The 25,158-nt window shown below is 41.0% G+C and overlaps 1 protein-coding gene across 1 annotated transcript in view; it reads left to right on the top strand.

The window, feature by feature from the left end:
• The first annotated feature begins 8,274 nt into the window (after positions 1–8,274).
• Positions 8,275–25,158, top strand: part of cad (carbamoyl-phosphate synthetase 2, aspartate transcarbamylase, and dihydroorotase) — an 83,888-nt gene continuing 67,004 nt past the window's right edge. The window contains exons 1-3 of the mRNA XM_060914099.1: positions 8,275–8,512; positions 19,417–19,556; positions 19,661–19,790. Of these exons, the coding sequence (XP_060770082.1) occupies positions 8,416–8,512; positions 19,417–19,556; positions 19,661–19,790 (367 nt within the window). The 5' untranslated portion in view covers positions 8,275–8,415. The remainder of the gene's footprint in view (positions 8,513–19,416; positions 19,557–19,660; positions 19,791–25,158) is intronic.

Here is a 25,158-nt window from a genome sequence, read left to right as displayed (position 1 = left end):
CCCTGGACAAGTCGCCAGGTCATCACAGGGCTGACACATAGACACAGACAACCATTCACACCTACGGTCAATTTAGAGTCACCAGTTAACCTAACCTGCATGTCTTTGGACTGTGGGGGAAACCGGAGCACCCGGAGGAAACCCACGCGGACACGGGGAGAACATGCAAACTCCGCACAGAAAGGCCCTCGCCGGCCATGGGGCTCGAACCCAGACCTTCTTGCTGTGAGGCAACAGCGCTAACCACTACACCACCGTGCCGCCCAGGTTAAGATCAAATAATTTTAAAATAGACAAAAGTAGTAATATAAATAGAATAAAAATAAGAATATATAATATATACATTTGAAAAAATAGACATATTTAAAGAGTAGGGTGGCACAGTGTAGTGGTTAGTGCTGTCACCTCACAACAAGAAAGTCCAGGTTAGAGCCCCGTGGCCAGCGAGGGCCTTTCTGTGCGGAGTTTGCATGTTCTCCCCGTGTCCGCATGGGTTTCCTCCGGGTGCTCCGGTTTCCCCCACAGTCCAAAGACATGCAGGTTAGGTTAACTGGTGACTCTAAATTGACCGTAGGTGTGAATGTGAGTGTGAATGGTTGTCTGTGTCTATGTGTCAGCCCTGTGATGACCTGGCAACTTGTCCAGGGTGTACCCCACCTTTCGCCCATAGTCAGCTGAGATAGGTTCCAGCTTGCCTGCGACCCTGTAGAACAGGATAAAGCGGCTAGAGATAATGAGAGAGAGAGAGAGAGAGAGAGATGAGAAGAAACCTTTATTTGTCACATGCACACTTCAAGCACAGTGAGATTCATCCTCTGCATTTAACCCATCTGAAGCAGTGAACACATGCACCCAGAGCAGTGGGCAGCCATACTACAGCGCCTGGGGAGCAGTCGGGTTAAGTACCTTGCTCAAGGGCACTTCAGCCCAAGGCTGTTAACCTAACTGCATGTCTTTGGACTGTGGGGAAAACCGGAGCACCCTGAGGAAACCCACGCTGACACGGGGAGAACATGCAAACTCCACACAGAAAGGCCCCCGCCGGCTACTGGGCTTGAACCCAGAACCTTCTTGCTGTGAGGCGACAGTGCTAACCACTACACCACCGTGCCGCCCATTTTTGAAGTCCAAGCTGTACAGTTATGAACTGGAATGTGCAAAAACAGGTCACAGGATGAGAATGAAGAAGAGTCATGACATACATGAATGTGTAAGAAGAGAATATGCGCATTGGGTTAAATAAATAACCAAGTTGTACAGTGTGTGCCGGAAAGTGCAATAAAAGTTCACAGAATGAAGATGCATGACATGACCATGAAATGTGCAAAATCACAGTTCAGAAAGGAAGTGCATTTATTTTACAGAATGAGAGTGCGAGTTAAGGTAACATCTCTGCAGACCCATCACACCCTGGTCACAAATTGTTTAAACTTCTCCCCTATGGGAGACACTACAGATCACCGTATGCAAAAACAACCAGACACAAGAACAGTTTTTTTCCTCAGGCTGTCTCTGTGATGAACAGCTAAAACCGGACTCAGATATCAGTAATATCAGCTGTGAAATATCTGCACACTCATACTGTCATTCTGTCCACACTGTACAGTTAGGTCCATATATATTTGGACACTGACACAAATTTTCTTTTTTTTTTACCTGTTTACTAAAACATATTCAAGTTATAGTTATATAATGGACATGGACATAAAGTCCAGACTTTCAGCTTTCATTTGAGGGTATCCACATTAAAATTGGATGAAGGGTTTAGGAGTTTCAGCTCCTTAACATGTGCCACCCTGTTTTTAAAGGGACCAAAAGTAATTGAACAATTGACTCAAAGGCTATTTCATGGGCAGGTGTGGGCAATTCCTTCATTATGTCATTCTCAATTAAGCAGATAAAAGGCCTGGAGTTGATTTGAGGTGTGGTGCTTGCATTTGGAAGATTTTGCTGTGAAGAAAACATGTGGTCAAAGGAGTCCTCCATGCAGGTGAAATAAGCCATCCTTAAGCTGCGAAAACAGAAAAAAAACATCCGAGAAATTGCTACAATATTAGGAGTGGCAAAATTTACAGTTTGGTACATCCTGAGAAAGAAAGAAAGAAAGAAAGAAAGAAAGAAAGAAAGAAAGAAAGCACTGGTGAACTCATCAATGCAAAAAGACCTGGACGCCCACAGAAGACAACAGTGGTGGATGATCGCAGAATAATTTCCATGGTGAAGAGAAACCCCTTCACAACAGCCAACCAAGTGAACAACACTCTCCAGGAGGTAGGCATATCAATATCCAAATCTACCATAAAGATTTACTGCATTTCATTTACTGCATGAAAGTAAATACAGAGGGTTCACTGCACGGTGCAAGCCACTCATAAGCCTCAAGAATAAAAAGGCTAGATTGGACTTTGCTAAAAAAAACATCTAAACAAGCCAGCACAGTTCTGGAAGAACATTCTTTGGACAGATGAAACCAAGATCAACCTCTACCAGAATGATGGAAAGAAAAAAGTATGGCAAAGGCGTGGTACAGCTCATGATCCAAAGCATACCAGATCATCTGTAAAACATGGTGGAGGCAGTGTGATGGCTTAGGCATGCATGGCTGCCAGTGGCACTGGGTCACTAGTGTTTATTGATTATGTGACACAGGACAGAAGCAGCTGGATGAATTCTGAGGTATTCAGAGACATACTGTGTGCTCAAATCCAGCCAAATGCAGCCAAACTGATTGGTCGGCGTTTCATAATACAGATGGACAATGACCCAAAACATAAAGCCAAAGCAACCCAGGAGTTTATTAAAGCAAAGAAGTGGAATATTCTTGAATGGCCAAGTCAGTCACCTGATCTCAATCCAATTGAGCATGCATTTCACTTGTTAAAGACTAAACTTCAGACAGAAAGACCAACAAACAAACAGCAACTGAAAACCGCTGCAGTAAAGGCCTGGCAGAGCATTAAAAAGGAGGAAACACAGCGTCTGGTAGATGTCCATGAGTTCAAGACTTCAGGCAGTCATTGCCAACAAAGGGTTTTCAACCAAGTATTAGAAATGAAAATTTTATTTACAATTATTTAATTTGTCCAATTACTTTTGAGCCCCTGAAATGAAGGGATTGTGTTTAAAAAATGCTTTAGTTCCTCACACTTTTATGCAATCATTTTTATTCAACCCACTGAATTAAAGCTGAAAGTCTGAACTTCAACTGCATCTGAATTGTTTTGTTCAAAATTCATTGTGGTAATGTACAGAAGCAAAATTAGAAAAATGTTGTCTGTCCAAATATTTATGGACCTAACTGTATATTTATATTTACTAAGTCATCCTTGCACTATGCACCATTTTGCACCAAAAGATTCTACATATACATAGCTTTTTTTTTTTGTCTACACTTTTTTTTTTTAAATCTGTTTGTACTAAGAGAGCTAAGTGAAACCGGAGTCAAATTCCTTGTGTGTGTTCACATATCTGGCAATAAAAGTGATTCTGAAGAGTTTTGAGTCAGTGGGGGTCTTTGGCCTTATTGATGAGGCCAGCTGCAGTGGGGAAAAAGCTGGCCTTATGGCATGAGGTTTTGGTTCTCATGGACCACCTCCAACTCCTGAACCATGATTCAAAAAGTTTGTGTCCCAGGTGAGATGGGTCGGCCATAATCCTTTCTGCTCTCCTCAGGCTCCTGGACTCGTACAGGTACAGAAGAGATGGAAGGTTGCAGCCAATCGTCCTCTCAGCAGAGCAAATGACGAGTTGCAGTCTGCCCTTGTCCCTGGCAGTGGCAGCAGCGTACAAGATGGTGATGGAGGAGGTGAGAATGGACTCGATGAGGGCGATGTAAACGTGCACCATCATTGTCTTTTGGCAGCTCGAACTTCAACTCCTACAAGAAGTAGATCCTCTGCTGTGCTTTCTTGGTGAGAGAACAGATATTTGTCTCCTACTTGAGGTCCTGAGTGATTGTAGTGCCCAGGAATAGAAAATACTCCACACATGTTACTGGGGAGTCAAACAGGGTGATGGGGAGGGTGTGGCAGAGCTCCTCCTGAAGTCTACAATCATCTCCACTGTCTTTACAGCATTGATTTACGCATATCTATTGTATGTTTGTTATTGTGTTGTATGTTCTGTGTTGTGGCTGCAGCATGGGCGAATGGCCCAGAACAAATTTCTCACTTTGTGAGACAATAAAGTTAATCTTGATCTTGAGCTCCAAGTTGTTCTGCCTGCACCAGGACACCAGATGGTCAATCTCCCGTCTGTAGGCAGACTCATCCTCATCAGAGATGAGTCCAATGAGGGTGGTGGATCACTGACTTGTGACAAACTTCCAAGTTTCTGTGAACTTTAGGAGTTTGACAGACTGATGACTGGAGGTACAGCTGTTGGTGTACAGGGAGAAGAGTAGAGGAAAGAGGACACAGCCTTGGGGATTCGGTGCTGATGGTTTGAGAGTCCGAGGCATGTTTCCCCAGCTTCATGTGCTGCTTCCTGTCATATAGGAAGTCAGTGATCCACCTGCAGGTAGAGTCAGGGATGCTCAACTGGGAGAGCTTGTCCTGCAGAAGAGTCAGGATGATGGTGTTGAAATCTAGATCCTCCAGTTTTGTGACAAACTTGCATGTGATTCTAGTGTTACCTTCTGATACTGTCTGTCTTATAACCCAATCTATTACAAGTAAGACCTGACATGTTGCAGCCTTGTTTAACTCCTGTCTTGACCATGAATCATTCTATTGTACTTCCCTCTTTCATTACATCAGACTCCAAATTATCATAAAGTACTTTCAATATGTTAATCACTTTGGATGGTATGCCATAGCTTCTTCCAGCCATAGGTGGTGCCTGTGGATGGAGTCATATACTTTCTTGAAATTTATGAAATTCACATATAATGAAATCTGCCACTGTATTGATGATATAATGATCCTCATCTGAGTCAAGCCTGTTCAATCCAGTTCTTTCCATTACCTTACACCAATTATCACATTCTTTCAGATTCCCCTTCTTTGGAAGTTTTACAATCAGACCTTTTCTCCACTTTTCATGTGTTTTATTCTCTTCCCACACTACACTGATGACCTCATGCATTTAAAATGTAGCCCAATATATGTCGGCGTTCAGCAGTTCTACAGGTCGACACATGCTGCTTTTCTGTTCGTTAGATTTTTTTTTTTATCGCTTCCTTTATTTCAAATTTTCCTGGTGAGGATGTATCTGTTTCTTCCATTTCCTCTGGTAGTTTGATGTTTTAACTGGATTGCTGGGAGTTTCTCCATTTAGGATACTATCAAAGTTCTCTTGCCAAAGTCTGTTTTGACTTTCTTTGTCATTACCATTCTTGGCATTTCCTGCAGAGCTTTGCCTAGGTCTCTTGTTGCTAAGTACTTTTTTCAATCTATAAAGACTTGTGTTGTTGCCTCAGCCTCTTCTGCTATGTTTTCAGTCCATTTCCTTTTATTGTTCCAGTTCTGCTTGTTAACCTGTCTGTACTTTTCTTTATTCATCTGCCATCTCCAATTTCACACCTACTATGTTCTGCTGCATGGTTTTCCTTTCTATCAAGGCCCAAGCTTCCTGATGTATCCATGGTTTACTTCTCTTTCCCTTGTATCTCAGTACTTCTTCTGCTATTTTAACACACCTCTTCCATGATCCAGTTTCTTCATTAAGCCTCTTTTTTTTTTTTTTTCCATTTTCAGCACCTGGAATCTGTTCTTCAGTTGTATTGCAAACATTTTACACCTCTTTAAGCGTTTGCCGGTAATTTTTTTTTTCTATTTTAATTTGATGATTGAGCACACTAGGTAATGGTCGCTGGAGACATCTGCTGAGCTCATGACTCCTGTACAGTATCTGTTAGAGGTTCTAAATAGGCTGTTGATTAGCATGTGGTTGATCTGGTTCTTTGCTTTGTCATCTGGCAACACCCAACTTTGTGTGTATATCTTTATGTGGAAAAATTGAAGCTAGTCCTCCTGGATATAGTTACATACACCAGCCTCATCTAACTGGCAGAGGAGGAGGTGTCACTGTTAGTTATGACTATCTAGGCGTAACACAAAAACCTGGTTATAAATGTAATACATTTGAAGTTCTTCATACCAATATAATGTGTGTAGCCTCGAAAAATAAGTCGACCTATTAATACCTAATAAGTCAATTGTGTTACTTATTATTTACAGGCCCCCGCGGCCATATTCTGAGTTTCTTTCTGAATTTGCAGCTTTCATCTCAGACCTTGTTATTTCCTTAGACAAAGTTTTAGTTGTCTGAGATTTTAATATTCACTTCGATAACCCTGAAGAGCCCCCGAAAACAGCATTTGTGTCCATTTTAGATTCAGTAGGGGTTAATCAAAATGTCATAGGACCTACGCATAATGGTGGTCACACTCTTGATCTAATACTAACATTCGGGTTAAATATAAAAAATATAGTCACACTTCCACAGTCTGAAGTTACCTCAGATCATTATCTCATCCATCCATTATCGGTAGCCGCTTATCCTGTTCTACAGGGTTGCAGGCAAGCTGGAGCCTATCCCAGCTGACTATGGGTGAGAGGCGGGGTACACCCTAGACAAGTTGCCAGGTCATCACAGGGCTGCCACAGAGACAAACAACCATTCACACCTACAGTCAATTTAGAGCCACCAATTAGCCTAACCCGCATGTCTTTGGACTGTGGGGGAAATCGGAGCACCCGGAGGAAACCCACGCAGACACAGGGAGAACATGCAAACTCCACACAGAAAGGCCCTCGCCAGCTGCTGGGCTCAAACCCAGGACCTTCGTGCTGTGAGGCGACAGTGCTAACCACTACACCACCGTGCCGCCTCATTATCTCATCTTATTCAAAATATGTCTGAACAAAAATACATACACCTCACCATGATACTGTATTAAACGTACATTCATGTCAACTACTGCACAGAGTTTTATAAACATTCTCCCAGATTTATCAACTTTGATTGGATCACTATCAGCCCCCACAGGACTTGATCAGGAGTCAACATTCCGCTATACTTTAGATAATGTAGTTCCACTTAAAAGAAAAGTGATAGAGAGAAAAAATTAGCACCTTGGTATAATGATTACACTTGCACTTTAAAACAGACCACTCGAAAATTAGAACATAAAATTGGCTATTAAAAATGGCTGGGACAAGATGACAAAAGCGATGATGATGATGATGTTTTGCATTTACAACACAAAAAAATTGAGCACATCTTTCAAAACTCAATTTTAGAAAACATGCATCTGTATATAAACCATTTGCATAATGTCAAGGACATGTCTAAATAATATTAGACAGTTTATGGGAAATAAGTGAAGCTATATAGCTAAATCACGAGATCAATCTCTTGAACTATGTAAAGGGTTGTTTTACAATCAGGGTACAAAGTTTGTGTCAGAGGGGTCCAAAATTCAAATTGATTCAAACTGGTTCTTGTACCAGTTTTTAAGTGAAGGACAAGTTAAAGAACAGATTTCAGGTAATTTTTTGACATGTGTATGGTAGTTTTGTGTAATCTGCTATAAGATAAAGAAGATTAAGTGTAGCTTTAAGCAGGGCTGGGAGAAACAAATGAAGTGATTCTCGGAGAGGACTTTTTTTTTTTGACAATTCAGAATCCACTACTTCCATAGTGCTTTTAAATATAAGGCTGTAAGCTTTGTGTTAGTTGTCTCTAATATTTATGTCCCAGTATCTTGACCACATTTTAGGATGAAAATAATCATTTTAGATATGTTATTTTATATTGAAAAATTAGCTGTCTCGGAGAGGACATTTTTTTTGACACAATTACATACTAATTTGATCAAAATAGTCTGAAAACTTACTGGCATTCAACATTAAAACTTTATGTTTCCAATGATATGGAACCAAATATGTGTTTTATGGTATAAAGAATGATTTAAGTGCATCCCTTTTGGAGCTACCTGTGGTCAAAAAAGCACTTTTTCTAAATGACACGAGTAATTTTGCTAAATATGACATATATTGCCATACATTCACCAAAAATAACGCTATCACCAAATTTTTTTGCATGGTAAATAGAGCTATCACAGGGCTACAATAAACAACAAAGTTTATTTAGTCAAGCCTTTTGATATTGAAGATAAGTGTTAAATGTGATTTTTAGCTTGCGTACCCTGATTGTACAACAACCCTAAATTAAATTTTTGCTTTTATCAATTTCCTGTTTTCATGTGTCACACGCGTTACTCCACCCACCAGTTGTAGCCCCGCCCCAAGCTTCACACAGCAGAGTCTTCCTGCCTGTGAAAGCGCTTTTCACGTGGCTCCATCCTTGACCTGGAAGTGGTACTATCTCATTGGAAGGAGAGCCGATTTTTCTCTTGATCAGGTTTAATCCAGTGATCTTTGCTGTAATTAGGCTTGATTTGATTTAAATATGTCGACGGAAATGGCAGGATCTCTGATCCTCGAGGACGGGAGCACGTTTAAAGGCCGCCTTTTCGGTGCCAATATTTCAGTATCTGGTGAAGTTGGTAAGTCCTTAGTTAACTTACTTACATGGAGGAATAACATGTTAACCAAGAAGCTGTTCACAAAGAAAACGCTTCTAAAATCCCACCCTTAATTGTTGAGCTCATTGTTTACATTTTGCATGTAGAAGTGTGTATGACTTAAAAGAAAAGCAACGTTGCTGCTGTGGAAGATCTCATGCCCCACGTGTCCAGATTTCACATTCACACTTTCTCTCCTGCACTGTATAGCCATGATGCAAGACCTAATTTACCCCTGTTTAGGGTTCCACGTGGTCTCAGGTAGATCACTCGCCGTTTATTGTGCACATGTGAATAAAGTTCTCTCAATCCAACATATAAAGCCGTCCTTTGTTCCTGTGTTCCTCAGTAGGGCTGAGTGCTTCAAGCCCTCATGATGGTACAATAAGAACACACACACTACTATACTAGTGCATCTCAAAAAATTAGAATACCATGAAAAAGTTCTTTTTTTCACAATTTAATTAAAAAAGGTAAACTTTCATATATTCTATATTAATTACATGTAAAGTGAAATATTTAAAGCCTTTTTTGTTTTAATTTTGATGATTATGGCTTATAGCTCATGAAAATCAGAAATCCAGTATCTCAAATTATTAGAATATTCCCTAAGATCAATCAAAAAAAGGATTTACAATACAGAAATGTCCAACTTCTGAAAAGTATATTCATTTATACACTCAATACTTGGTTGGGGCTCCTTTACCATGAATTACTGTATCAGTGCGGTGTGGCATGGAGGTGATCAGTCTGTGGCACTGCTGAGGTGTTATTGAAGCCCAGGTTGCTTTGATAGTGGCCTTCAGTGTATCTGTATTTTTGGGTCGGGTGTTTCTCATCTTCCTCTTGACAATACCCCATAGATTCTCTATGGGATTCAGGTCAGGCAAGTTGGCTGGCCAATCAAACACAGTAATATCATGGTCAGCAAACCATTTGGTAGTAGTTTTGGGACTGTGCCAAGTCCTGCTGGAAAAGGAAATCAACATCTCCAAAAAGCTCGTCAGCAGATGGAAGCATGAAGTGCTCTAAAATCTCCTGGTAGATGGCTGTGTTGACTTTGGACTTGATAAAATACAGTGGACCAACACCACCAGATGACATGGCACCCCAAATCATCACAGACTGTGGAAACTTCACACTGGGCTTCAAACACCTTGGATTCTGTGCCTCTCCACTCTTCCTCCAGACTCCAGAACCGTGATTTCCAAATTCAATGCAAAATGTACTTTCATCTGAAAAGAGGACTTTGGACCACTGAGCAACAGTCCATTTCTTTCTCTCCTTAGCCCAGATAAGACACTTCTGACATTGTCTCTGGCTCAGGAGTAGCTTGATATTAGGAATGTGAAAGTTGTATCCCCTTTCTTGAAGATGTCTGTTCGTGATGGGTCTTGATACACCAGCCTCAGTCCACTCCTTGTGAAGCTCTCCCAAGTTCTTGAATCAACTTTTCTTGACAATCCTCTCAAGACTGCGGCCATCCCTGTTGCTTGTGCACCTTTTCCAGCCACCCTTTTCAGCAATGACCTTTTGTGGCTTACCCTCCTTGTGGAGGGCATCAGTGATCATCTTTTGGACAACAGTCAAGTCAGCAGTCTTCCCCATGATTGTGGTTGTGTGTACTGAACTAGACCGAGAGATACACTGTGTTCATACTGTTTTACTCAAACTCGAAATGAAATATTCTAATATTTTGAGATGGGTTTTTTTTATGTTTTTGTACTGTATGCCATACTGATTAAAATTAAAATAGAAAAATGCTTGAAACATTTGTTTGTGTAATGAGTCTATAATATATAACATTTTCACTTTCTTAAATAACTGATGGAAAATATTGAACTTTTTCACAATATTCTAATTTTTTGAGATGCACTAGTGTAGCTATACAAAGTTAGTGCTAAAAGCTGAGATTGACAGCTGAGATGGCACCTTTCCAGATTGCGTTGAACTAAAGTGTGTCCACCAATAGTTTTGCAGAAAGGTCTACTGAGATGCTAATTAGTGCCACTGAAATAAAAAAGGTGAATATTTACGTCAGTCCCACCTTCACTGAAAGAAACTCTCATTGTGTTTTTATTGCATTACTACTTATTGTATCACTACTAGTCATTTTATAGTGATCTCAAATCAGCTTACACATATCAACATATTTTGATACTAGTAGAAATTAATATTGATCTCCAAACACTTTCCACTAGTTGAAAATTTATTTTTGACAAGTCACATTCATGTTATTACTAGGCAGAATTTCAATTGTAGATTTCTGTAATTCCTACTAGTCAAAACTCTGCCATTTAAAAGCACGTCCCCAGCACACCACTTTCCACCAGTTCTAGACTCTTCAGCTGCTGCCTGAATACATCTCCAAAAACTGCACAGAACGTCTGAAAGTTCAGACATTGGAAAGGTCTTTGAGTAGGAAGTAAATATGCAGTGATGTGCACAGGAATTTGCATTTTGCAAGAACTGATTTGCAGTATGGTGGTGTAGTGGTTAGCGCTGTGGCCTCACAGCAAGAAGGTCCGGGTTCGAGCCCCGTGGCCGGCGAGGGCCTTTCTGTGCAGAGTTTGCATGTTCTCCCCCTGTCTGCGTGGGTTTCCTCCGGGTGCTCTGGTTTCCCCCACAGTCCAAAGACACGCAGGTTAGGTTAACTGGTGACTCTAAATTGACCATAGGTGTGAGTGTGAATGGTTGTCTGTGTCTATGGCTACATCCACACGACAACGGCAACGAGATTTTTTTTTTTTTAAATATCGCGTCCACATGGGCAACGGATCAGTTACATTTCAGGTCCATATGACAACGTAACGCTTGCTGAAAACGATGCAATACACATGCCACACCTCTAGGTGCGCTGTAAGACGGTCCCATTGGAGACACCAGAACAATAGAAGTAGACGCATGCGCATAACTGCGCATGCGCACAGTGACTGTCACTGTCACACGCACACACTTTCTCACTCCCTATCCTATGGATATAGTCCCTTTAAATCACGTGGTCGTTTTTTGAATGGAGACGCGGAAAGAGGAATGAACAGCCCTTTTTGAGGAATGTATTGTCGGACTTAAACCAACATCTGAAGAGGTGAGATCGCTCCTTTTTTTCCCCTATTTTTGCTGGCGGGATTGACTTTGCCCTAAGGGCTATTCTCTCCCTCTCTCTCTCACTTTGCACCATTGCACAATAAATATTCACAGTGAAAATATTTTGTAAGCGCATTTCATGAACCAAGTTATAGGATTTGTTGACAACTCGCATCGAGTTTGTTACACTTCTACCCAGCGTGAAGCACATGTGGTTGTGACGTCATCGTAAACAAATCCGTTCTACTCATCCAGACGACTTCGTAACGGCGCCGTTGCCAGATTTTTCCACTCTGGAACCCGTTCTCAAAAGATTTCGTTTTGGGGCAACCAAAACGCCGGTGCCGTGTGGACACCAGGCCGAAACGATAAACAATTTTATCAGATTCACCTGAATCCGTTGCCGTGTGGACAGGGCCTATGTGTCAGCCCTGTGAAGACCTGGCAACTTGTCCAGGGTGTACCCCGCCTTTCGCCCGTAGTCAGCTGGGATAGGCTCCAGCTTGCCTGCGACCCTGTAGAACAGGATAAACCGGCTAGAGATGATGAAATGAGATTCTGTCGTGAACCCTCCAGGTCTGCTGCTTTACCTAAGAGAAAGCCATTCACAAAAATCTTGGCTGAACAAATAGGCTTTCCAGCTAGACTTCAAGAATGACAATGTGTTTTGATTCTCATTGGAATGCTGTTCCAAAACTCTGGGCCTTTGTAAGAAAGCACTCTGTCCCCTGTTGTAGTCTTCATTATTTCTAGGTACTTATAAAGTGCCTGCACCTTTTGATCGAAGCAGACATAGACGATCAAATAGTCAGGACATCTGTGTGACTGTGCGCTCTGCAAAACGTTTGGCTCTATCTGTATGTCATGGTTTGGCTAGTGTGGTACCTGGGTAAGAATGTTAACCAAATTCAGCAAACGTTCTTAGGTACATCACAGCAGCACTATAATACAGGCTTTATACGGCATTGTTGCATTAGCAATTATGTTAATGAAATTGAGTAGTTTGGCAGCAATAGCATAATAATAATAATAATAATAATGTGTTGGTGACAAACAGTAGTTACTGTATATTAGTATTGTAATCCATGTAGTGTATGCATGTATTTGGTCTATTCCAAGTACTTCTATGAGAGTCACAAGTGTGTCTATGCCATGAATCATGAGTTGGTTTTAAAGTGTTTGCCTAGTTCCATCTCCTTGCTGCTTTTTTCCCTCTCCGATGTGTCTGGTATTTCACTTCAATTCTATATTTGCTATTTTTTTTGTCTACTGCTGAATGGTAGCCTTGTTTTAAAATAGCCATTGTGAATGTTGTTATCCACAATTTAGTGTTACACAGCTGGCATCTTTGTTCTAAAGGAGTCGTGGTGTGAACAACACCTTGTCTGAAAGGTCATCAATGGAAATAAATATCCAGAAAGAGAACTGAGCTCCCTTTGAGTCCACTTTAAGTATTATGAACACCAAAAGCACTGAATGTCATTTGCAGCTGGTTCCCTTGCAGGTCCACTTTAACAGAACTGAACACAGTTCATTTAAAGATACTGATAAAGTGTAAACACACTTTAAAGGAACAGTCCACCGTACTTCCATAATGAAATATGTTCTTTTCTGAATTGAGACGAGCTTATCCGTACCTCTCCGAGCTTTGCGCGACCTCCCAGTCAGTCAGACGCGCTGTTACTCCTGTTTACTCCTGTTAGCAATGTAGCTAGGCTCAGTATGGCCAACGGTATTTTTGGGGGCTGTAGTTAGATGTGACCAAACTCTTCCACGTTTTTCCTGTTTACATAGGTTTATATGACCAGTGACATGAAACAAAGTTCAGTTAAAAAAATTGAAACGTGGCGATTTTCTATGCTATGGAAAGTCCGCACTATAATGACAGGCGTACTAACACCTTCTGCGCGCTTCGACAGCGCATTGATACGGAGCTCAGATATCAATGCGCTGTCGAAGCGCACAGAAGGTGTTAGTACGCCTGTCATTATAGTGCGGACTTTCCATAGCATAGAAAATCGCCACGTTTCAATTTTTTTAACTGAACTTTGTTTCATGTCACTGGTCATATAAACCTATGTAAACAGGAAAAACGTGGAAGAGTTTGGTCGCATCTAACTACAGCCCCAAAAAATACCGTTGGCCATACTGAGCCTAGCTACATTGCTAACAGGAGTAAACAGGAGTAACAGCGCGTCTGACTGACTGGGAGGTCGCGCAAAGCTCGGAGAGGTACGGATAAGCTCGTCTCAATTCAGAAAAGAACATATTTCATTATGGAAGTACGGTGGACTGTTCCTTTAATATACAAATACATCTATTTGAGTAAGAAAAGTTGTAGCCATAAAATACAATCCCGATTCCAAAAAAGTTGGGACAAAGTACAAATTGTAAATAAAAACGGAATGCAATAATTTACAAATGTCAACTGATATTGTATTCACAATAGAACATAGACAACATATCAAATGTCGAAAGTGAGACATTTTGAAATTTCATGCCAAATATTGGCTCATTTGAAATTTCATGACAGCAACACATCTCAAAAAAGTTGGGATGGGACAATAAGAGGCTGGAAAAGTTAAAGGTACAAAAAAGGAACAGCTGGAGGACCAAATTGCAACTCATTAGGTCAATTGGCAATAGGTCATTAACATGACTGGGTATAAAAAGAGCATCTTGGAGTGGCAGCGGCTCTCAGAAGTAAAGATGGGAAAAGGATCACCAATCCCCCTAATTCTGCGCCGACAAATAGTGGAGCAATATCAGAAAGGAGTTCAACAATGTAAAATTGCAAAGAGTTTGAACATATCATCTACAGTGCATAATATCATCAAAAGATTCAGAGAATCTGGAAGAATCTCTGTGCATAAGGGTCAAGGCCGGAAAACCATACTGGGTACCCGTGATCTTCAGGCCCTTAGACGGCACTGCATCACATACAGGCATGCTTCTGTATTGGAAATCACAAAATGGGCTCAGGAATATTTCCAGAGAACATTATCTGTGAACACAATTCACTGTGCCATCCACCGTTGCCAGCTAAAACTCTATGGACCCTTTTCACGTGATGTCATGACAAACGCGGCCGCCATTTTGGACATGTACTACCAGTAGTTTACCACAGCCAACATTGAGGAACGGCAGCAAAGAAAGTTTTTACTTTCAGCAAGACTTCCATCATGCCACTATATTGTTGTGCACCTGGATGTAGTAACCATCAACAAACAAGGCAAGGTTTATCATTTTATCGGATCCCGATGGAGAAGATGGATAGCGGCCATTAACAGGAAAGATTGGCAGCTCTCGGCATACCAACGCTTGTGTAGTGACCACTTTGTTGGAGGTAAGACGAATAAAATTAGCCAGAAAAGGCATTACATTGCTGTTAACATTCTGTGGCGGCGAGTGTGTAACCAAATAGGTTAAAATAACCCATTGTAACCTCTTTGTTCTTCTGTAGTAGCTATTGTTGACTAGCTAATGTCAACAACATATGTTAGTGTAGCAATGTTGACGTTCAGTCATTTGGATAACTGTTAAAACCTTTCAGTCTCAAGTTTTTCCTTTACTGTATTTACTAGTTTACTGTAATTATGATCCGGCAGCTATTTACACCGGATCCAGTGTAAATAGCTGCCGGAGCCAACATCCGAGGTTCCGGAGCGCGCTCCGGCTTGCTCCCCCTCAAATTAAGCAGCGCGCTCCGGCTTGCTCCCGGAGTGCTCCGGCCGAGGTTCCGGAGCGCGCTCCGGCTTGCTCCCGGAGTGCTCCGGCCGAGGTTCCAGAGCGCGCTCTGGCTTGCTCCCCCTCAAATTAAGCAGTGCGCTCCGGAAGCCGGATGCGCGCTGCTTAATTTGAGGGGGAGCAAGCCGGAGCGTACGTCAGTGAACAATCCTGGTGGAAGCAGGTAAACGTCGTTCTTTAAGCCTGCTAACCTCAATTTTTGCAAATACCTCTCCCTCTGCTCGCCCTGTAAAAGCCCTACGTCTCTGGATAGTGAAGGTGTTTTCTGCATCTCGCTCCTTTTTCTTTTATGTTTTTCGTTTGTTGCCTTCCTCGCATTCAAACTGATTCAAGCCAAAGTCCACTACATGTCCAAAATGGTGGTCGCGTTTACGAAGGTCACGTGACTGAAAAGGGTCTATAGTTCAAAGAAGAAGCCATATCTAAACATGATCCAGAAGCGCAGACGTCTTCTCTGAGCCAAGGCTCATTTAAAATGGACTGTGGCAAAGTGGAAAACTGTTCTGTGGTCAGACGAATCAAAATTTGAAGTTCTTTATGGAAATCAGGGATGCCGTGTCATTCGGACTAAAGAGGAGAAGGACGACCCAAGTTGTTATCAGCGCTCAGTTCAGAAGCCTGCATCTCTGATAGTATGGGGTTGCATTAGTGTGTGGCATGGGCAGCTTACACATCTGGAAAGACACCATCAATGCTGAAAGGTATATCCAGGTTCTAGAGCAACATATGCTCCCATCCAGACGACGTCTCTTTCAGGGAAGACCTTGCATTTTCCAACATGACAATGCCAAACCACATACTGCATCAATTACAGCATCATGGCTCGTAGAAGAAGGGTCCGGGTACTGAACTGGCCAGCCTGCAGTCCAGATCTTTCACCCATAGAAAACATTTGGCGCATCATAAAACGGAAGATACGACAAAAAAGACCTAAGACAGTTGAGCAACTAGAATCCTACATTAGACAAGAATGGGTTAACATTCCTATCCCTAAACTTGAGCAACTTGTCTCCTCAGGGCCCGTTTACACGAGGACGCTGTCGGGTAAAAACGACTAAATATTTTATCAGAAGTGCCTTTCGTTTACACGAGGACGGCGTTTCCGAGGCTGAAAAACGGATAAAATTGAAAACGCCTTCCAAAGTGGATAAGTTTAAAAACGGCCCCCGTTGCGTATCCGTCTAAACTACCCAATACGCGAAACTCCGCTCGGATCTGCTCACGTCGGGTACGCGTTTACGTCATACATGTGTCATATACTGTACATGCCAGCCCGGGAAGTAAGAAAGTAAGTAAAAAAGTAAGAGCATGTCTGATTACATCGATCCAACGGACCTTCAAGCTGCTCTGTGTTTTAATGCAGTAGATGTGTTTTCCTGCTCACCCGCCCGGCTGGAGCTCCTCAGTTTGGTGTCGCCAAGTTACACGCACGCGCGCGTCGCCTATTCAAGCCACTCGTGAAACCATAAACCCGAGACTGAAAACAAAACTAGCAGCCGAACGGGTTTATTTTGCTGAGATGGACACTGCCTTTTCTCTTCTTCACCGAAACAAGAGTGAGTGTGACTTAATAAAGGCAGATTAAAAGAGTTTCGGTTTGCTCCTGCTCCTCCCTCGAGCACTACAGTACCTCAGCCGGACCGGTGTTCTGTAAAGTTATCCTAGCAAGTTCTCATACAGACCATTTTATTATTCAAAACAAGTCATTACAAATTATTTGACTCGGCCAAAGACTCGACCAATACGCACAAAAAATAAAAATCGGCAAATGCGTGAAATTCTCACTGATTTTCTATCAGCCCAGCTGATCGGTGGGACAAAACTACTGTTGAATTTTCCTACCCTCCTGGATTTCGCGCATGCGTAGTAGGCTTGGTAGGATAACTTGACAGAACAGCGGCGCAGATGTGCAGATCAGACAAGACGGAAGACGTTGCGCATGCGTGCAGACATAGCGGAGACATTTATGCGTCACCGTATAGACGCAGATTTCCTCCTTGAAAACGGTCGTGTAGACGCGGAAAAAAGTGAGAACGAAAACGGACTTTTGCGTTTTTGTTTTATACCGTCCCCGTGTAAAGTGGGCCTCAGTCCCCAGACGTTTACAGACTGTTGTAAAGAGAAAAGGGGATGTCTCACAGTGGTAAACATGGCCTTGTCCCAACTTTTTTGAGATGTGTTGTTGTCATGAAATTTAAAATTACCTAATTTTTCTCTTTAAATGATACATTTTCTCAGTTTAAACATTTGATATGTCATCTATGTTCTATTCTGAATAAAATATGGAATTTTGAAACTTCCACATCATTGCATTCCGTTTTTATTTACAATTTGTACTTTGTCCCAACTTTTTTGGAATCGTGGTTGTATTATATAGCCATGCTATATAGTTGGTCTATAAAACCAAATATCTGTAAACTCCCATAGGGTTTTGTTAACCCAAAATTTTGTAGGTTTTGCAGAAAAGCAGATCAAAGGTTCTGTTGCATTCAGTGAGTGGTACAAATCAATGTCAAACTTTGCTGCTTTCTTCTTTATCTTTAGTCTCATTACAACACAGTAGGTCAAGGTCTAATAAGCAAATTTGGTGAAGTAAGCAAGATTTTCTACACATGCCTGAAATGTTATGTGATGTGACCTTTGTTTTCTTCAAAATAAAGCATCAGTGGTATTTATCCTGGTTAGTGTGACCTAATTCTATTATGGAGTGCTGATGTTATTGCAACTTTGTGAACAATGAAATTCCATTAGTTGCATGGACTGTTAGGACTGAGTTTTAGTCTGATATGAATGACTGACTGTACAGCTACATGGAGGAATTGTATATGAAATATCCAGTGAGGCCATCCTTAAAAAAAAAATCAGTTTCCTGTCCACCGGGTGAGCAAAAAAATTTTTCAATAGGGAGGGAGGGATATATATGGATGGATAAGAAATCGCAATTCTGTGTTTGCTTTTTCTTTCAGTACTTTTTTATTACAAAAGCAGACACATTTAATAAAATATGACAGTTTAATCAACTGAAACTTGTACAAAAACTTTATAAAACCTACCATGCAGGAACAGGCGTCACCACAGATGGTCCTCGGCATTTCACTGCCTCTTTGATTATGTCCTGGCGGCCATCTAAATACCACAAGCAGTTTGTAATGTTCATTACTACTTTTTGTTCCTTCAGTTTGGCCAGTATGTCTAGATAGACAAGGTCCTTCTCTCTGAATGTCTTTTATAATTTCGTTGTGTAATTCGTTCTTTTTATTTGCTACAGACACAGTTTTTAATTCTGTCCAGCCAACCTGCATTAGTTCCATAAACGCATTTTTTTGTTCAGTTCCGTTCTCATTTTGAATAGATCTATTAGGTGCTCCTACAGATCTGTCAGGGTCATTAACAAAGTAGGTAATGAATTTCGCATAACAAAACTCAAAAGCTGTTTGTAACGTCTCGGATGGATCAAGATCAAACGAATTTTCCAGTAACGGTTTGTGATGGTCCGACACAGACTTTTTGTAGTTCTAAATCGACCGTTAGGCCTAGTTCGGATGAAATTACACTATTAAAATGATCACTGAATGATTTGTTTTTCTGAATCTTTACTCTTTTGTTGTTCGCTAGAATACCATTTTGCGATTTCACACTTAAGCAAATGTTTGAAAACTCCGGATCTCCTTCCTTCATGGTGGCTGCCATTTTTTTGTGCTGCACGGCGCATGCGCAGAGCTGATTCGATTCTATATTCTGTGCGGAATGCGTAAATGTCAAGTTCGATTTTAGATTTACGAACCCGAAAAAAATGTCGAAAAAACGGCGTTTAAAAAAAAATTTTCAACCGCACAAATGGCACTCACCCGGCCAGTGGACCGGAAACAGAACATTTTTTAATAATGGCCTGATCACAGTAACGCTGTTGTTACTTAATGTTAGATACTTGAGATTTGGTATTGGTAGAGAAAAAATATTACTGTTGTGTCTTTAAACAAGTTCATAAAGCTACATTCAATCTGCTAATATGCCATATTTGTATTTCTCACAAAGTCATCTTTTATCTTCAGTTTTCCAGACAGGAATGGTGGGTTATCCAGAGGCTCTCACTGACCCCTCATACAAAGCTCATATACTGACTTTAACCTACCCACTGATTGGAAACTATGGTGTACCCAATGATGTCACTGGTGATTTTGAACTTAGCAAGGTACATAATGACACTGCTTATTTTCACTCGATCAAATACCTTATGATGTAATTTGTGTTGGTTGATTTATCTTGTTCTCCCACGACTCTCACTTGCAATTTCAGTGGTTTGAATCTGCCAGGATCCATGCTGCTGCCCTTATAGTTGGGGAGGTGTCTCAGAATCCCAGCCACTGGAGCTCAAACAAGTCTCTAGATAAGTGGCTCAAAGAGCATGGCATCCCTGGGCTACAGGGTAAGATGCTGTTATGTCCTTAAAACAGTTGGTGTGCACAGAACCCAATAATAATGTACAACAACTAGGGTGGTGCTGTTAAAATGTCTCCATTATCAGTCTTTACAGAGATCACTATGATAAATCTTAAAATTTGTTAAATAAAAATGTACACCAAATCAGTGAATGCATTAAGTATTTAGACACTCGCTCTCCTGTCAATCACCTTTCCATTGATTGCATATTTACATACAGAACACATTAGTAGAAGTGATGTACATTTTTATTTACCATACTTAGATACATACTGCATTTCCAGAAAAATTGGGATATTTTCCAAAATACGATAAAAGCAAATGTTGGCAGGTAAAACAAACCTCGCCTGGCAGCACTTATTTTATACCTATATGTTGATAATGGTAATATTTCTCAATCATCAGCCGTCAGGTTATAGCCCTATGAAAATCCATGACCTTGAGTTTGACATTTCAAAGTCATTCAAGGTCAAAGGTCATGGTACCAAATGAAAGCCCATATAGCACTTCCTATAAGTTGATAATGGTAAACATCTGTCTACCATCCACCGTTTTCAAGTTATAGCCCTCTGAAAATCCGTGACCTTGAGTTTGACCTTTCAGGGTCACTCAAGATCAAAGATCATGGTGCCAAATGAAAGGCCATATGGGAGTTCAAATATGCTCATAATAGTAAACGTTTGTCTATCGGCAACCATTTTTGAGTTATGATGGAAAATATATTATTTTGACCTTTCCGGTGACCTTCACCTTGACCCGATTACCCCCAAAATTTAATCAGGTAATCTACAGCCCGTTGCTCACCTACCCTGAAAATTTGAAGTCAATCTGTGCAACTCTCTAGACGCTAGATTGTTAACAGACGCGCGCACACAAGGTCAAAGGTCATAGTGCCAAATGAAAGCCCATATATACTGAGATAGAAATGGTACAGGAAATTAAATTTCTTGGTGTGATTTTGGATCATAAAGTCTGCTGGAAACCTCATGTAGGATACGTACGAGCGAAACTGGCAAAGTGCTCGGCAATTCTGTGGAAAACAAAACATATTCTTGATTGCAAATCTTTGCATACTCTATATTACTCATTATTTTTGCCATATCTGATTTACTGTGTCGAAGTCTGGGGAAACACCTACAAAACCACTCTGCAGCCGATACGTACAATACAGAAAAGAGCAATAAGGACAATAAACAAAACAGGATACAGAGATCACACAAACTCACTATTCATAAAATCACACACGTTGAAATTTATGGATCTGGTCAAATTCAGAACAGCACAAATGATGTACAAAGCGAGAAATAATCTGTTGCCGAAAAATATACAAGGGATATTTAGTGAGAGAGAGGGGGGATATAATCTAAGGGGAAACCTAAATTTTAAAAAACCAAAGGTTCGAACAAATATGAAAAATATGTGCGTATCGAGCTGTGGGGTGACTTTATGGAACAGACTGGAGACAGAAATAAAACAAAGTGTAAATATAAATCTGTTTAAAAAAAGGTACAAAAAATATTTTTAAACAAGTATATTGAAGGGGAAGTATGTCAACGGAGGATGATGAGGGATAAATAGAATAGGGTTGATTGTTATATTAGAACTAACTTAGTATATGGTATATATTTATTTATGGGGATAGTTTATATTTTCATATTTACAGGGATAGGTATGTAGTAGATATTTATTTTTGTAATTATATATTTATAAAGTGTATATATGGTATATAGTGTGTGTGTGTGTGTGTGTGTGTATATATATATATATATATATATATATATATAAATTTTTTTTTGTAATTATATATTTATATAGATATTTATGAAGTGTATATGAATGTAGTATATACTTAATTTTGTAATTAAATATTTATATAGATATTTATGAAGTGTGTGTGTGTGTATATATATATGGTATGTAGTATATATTTATTTTTGTAATTATATATTTATATAGATATTCATGAAGTGTATATATGGTATATATTTTTATAGGAGTATTAATGTAGTTTGGATTTCAGGGTAGTTAAAAAGGGGTGGGAAATTAAAAAGTATTGTACTTCTTCCCACTCCTTTTTCGAATAATGTGCAGTGTATTGTAATGTCTTGGCTCTTTATGTTATTTCATTTATTATTTTTTTTCCATTTTCTCGTTTTCTTTCTTTTGTATGTACAAATAGTTACATACATTTTTTTTATACATGTTCGAAAATAAAATAAATTCAATTCAATATGACTTCTATATGTTGATAATGATAAACATCTCTCTATCTCTAATTGTTTTTGCATTATAATGGAAATATGCAAATTTTAGCAATGACCTTTACCCCCTTGACATTTGACCCCCAACCGCTAAGAAAACTATGAGAGATACTCTATCATGTAGCATATCAGTGGAAGCAGAATTGAAAGATGAACATTTTGGAATTGGTTTGAAGTAAATATGATGAATATGAAGGAAGTTATCGCAAAAAAAAAGATTTTGACCTTTTTTGTGACCTTGACCGGATGACCTTCAAAATGTTGGAGGTTCTATTTGAGACCAATGCCCATCTATTCTGAAAGTTTCATGAAGATTGCTCCAGCCATTTTCCCTTAATGTTGCTAACGAAAGAACAAAGAAACCCCACGAAAACAATACTTTGCCCCAGCTGAGGTAACAAAAATCTGTGACTTGTTAATTCACATGAACCTTTATTTAACTGACAATAGTTAAATAGTTGAAAATAAACTTGTCAGGACAGCACGTTGGTGTAGTGGTTAGCACTGTCGCCTCACAGCAAGAAGGTTCTGGGTTCGAGCCCACTGGCTGACTGGGGCCTTTTTGTGTGGAGTTTGCATGTTCTCCCCATGTCTGCATAGGTTTCCCCCACAGTCCAGAGACATGCAGGTTAGGATAATTGGTGGCTCTAAATTAACCGTAGGTGAGAGTGTGAATGGTGGTTTGTCTCTGTGTCAACCTTGCGATAATCTGGTGACTTGTCCAGGGTGTACCCCACCTCTTGCGCATAGTCAGCTGGGATAGGCTCCAGCTTGCCTGCGATCTTGCACAGGATAAGCGGTTACGTATAATGGATGGATGGATAAACTTTTCAGTAGTTTTACTGACCAACTTGATTTGTATTTTGTAAATATTTTAATAACACCTTTTTTTATTTTTTTTAATTGTATGGGTGTAGTCAATTTCCGGATGTGGGTGGAGCCCAGAAGTACGGCAGGCGGTTGTTTGCTTCCAAGTTATTTTCTTTATTTTTGCTTTTCAGCTCAAACACACACTCATACACACAGACTATTATCCAGTTCTCGGCCCCGATCTCCCCTCCTCTCTTTCCCCTTTTCCACCAAAGCAGTTCCAGGGCTGGTTCGGGGCCAGTGCTTAGTTTGGAACCGGGCTTTCTGTTTCCACTGACAAAGAACTGGCTTTGGGGCCAGAAAAACCGGTTCCAGGCAAGCACCAACTCTCTGCTGGGCCAGAGGAAAGAACCGCTTATGTCAGCGGGGGGGCGGAGTTGTTAAGACCAGCAACAATAACAAGACCGCGAAAGATTGCCATTTTTAAGCTACGAGAAGCCGCAGCTGTACAAACGCGAAGTCATCCATTATTTTTATTATTGTTGTTGTTGCTGCTGCTGCTTCCGTGTTGTTTTTGCTTCGATATTCGCGCCAAGGTTTATGCAAACGTAGCAACGTAACTGACGTATACAGCGACATAATGACGTATACAGCGACGTAATGACGTAGCTCCGCGAGCTATGGAAAAGCAAACTGGTTCTCAGCTGGCTCGCAAGTTGAACGAGTTGTGAACCAGCACCAGCACTGGCTCCGAACCAGCCCTGGAACTGATTTGGTGGAAAAGGGGTATCTCTCCTTTTATAGGTCTCCGCCACTGTAAGAGACACACAAACACATGTTAATTGACAACAGGTGTAGCGATATGACCACTCACCTTCCCTGACTCCGCCCTCCATTCACAGATCGACAATCGGCCATGCCCCTGCTGCCACATATCTCCTCCGCCCGACTCAGGCCGGGGAGCCGTCTGGGGAACGCCCCCCCCGGATGGGACAGGTGGTTGTTTGCTTCAGAGTTATTTTCTTTATTTTTGCTTTTCAGCTCAAATACACACTCATACACACAGACTATTATCTAGTTTTCGGCCCCAATCTCCCCTCCTATCTCTCCTTTTATAGGGCGCCGTCACTGTAAGAGACACAGAAACACGTTAATGGAGCACTTGCATGTGACGTCACAGCCGATCCAGATTGTGACAGACGCCATCTTGTCGGTCAAACACCATATTGCCGCCTTCTACTTCTACCTTTTCTTCTGGAAAACCCTACTGTATACAATTCTACTACAACGGCTGCGGCTACAAGCTCTCCCTACCTGTGCACGTTTTTTATGTTTTTTGTGTGTATTTTTGCATGTTGTTCGTCTGTACCGGACTTCAATATCCACTACAACCATATGGACTTACTGGACATTGGTTTCCAGCAGAAAATGACGGTTTGTAGCGATTTCCATCGCATGCACAACATTCCGGACGAGATAGCGAGACCAGCGGGGTCTCCGTGGATTGTTATCGGAAGCAAAGCGAAGGAGGCGGCGTCGGGAGCGTAAGCAAAAGCGAGGCTGCAGAGCGGCCTGTTGACTAAGCTCAGAAAACAGCCACTCAGATCTCCACTGCTAAGCCTCTACCTCTCCAACGCCAGATCCATGTTAAACAAGACGGATGATTTGGAATTACAGCTGGAATTACCTTATTCTATTCTATAATCGGCTGGTCAGTGCTATACTCAATACTTAAGTGACTTACCCATCCAAAGAGGATTCTTGTTTACAAGATGCCACATCTGAGTCGCTGACAAATCCTGAATTTCTGTAAAGATAACTGTCCAGAGATTTATAAGCACGCAGTGCTTCACCACTGAACAGCGAGGGAAAGTTAATGAGGTAATTATACACGTCTGGGTATTCCGCTGGCAGTTCAAAATCCGGTCGTGAAAACTCCGTCCGGTAAGCCATAAGGGTCACTAATCTGTAGATCGTTTATTTTAGACATATATCTAGTTATCTGTTCATTAGAAAAATGAGCCGTGTAGTCCGTCGGTTGAAATTGATCCATTCTGTACACGAGTGCAGCAGTATTCAGCTGTGTATTTTACCGACAAGATGGCGGCTGTGTACTTTCCGGTCACGTGACTGCAAGATCTCTATTGACAACCGGTGTAGCAATACGACCACTCACCTTCCCTGACTCCGCCCTCCATTCACAGATCGCTGCTCGGCCATGCCCCCGCTGCCACAATGGGATCTGATGATACTAACTGCTCAGTTTTACAATGGGAATTTTTG

Source organism: Neoarius graeffei, chromosome 2 (assembly GCF_027579695.1).
Source record: "Neoarius graeffei isolate fNeoGra1 chromosome 2, fNeoGra1.pri, whole genome shotgun sequence".
Lineage (NCBI taxonomy): Eukaryota > Metazoa > Chordata > Actinopteri > Siluriformes > Ariidae > Neoarius > Neoarius graeffei.
This window is presented reverse-complemented; position numbering and strand designations above follow the sequence as displayed.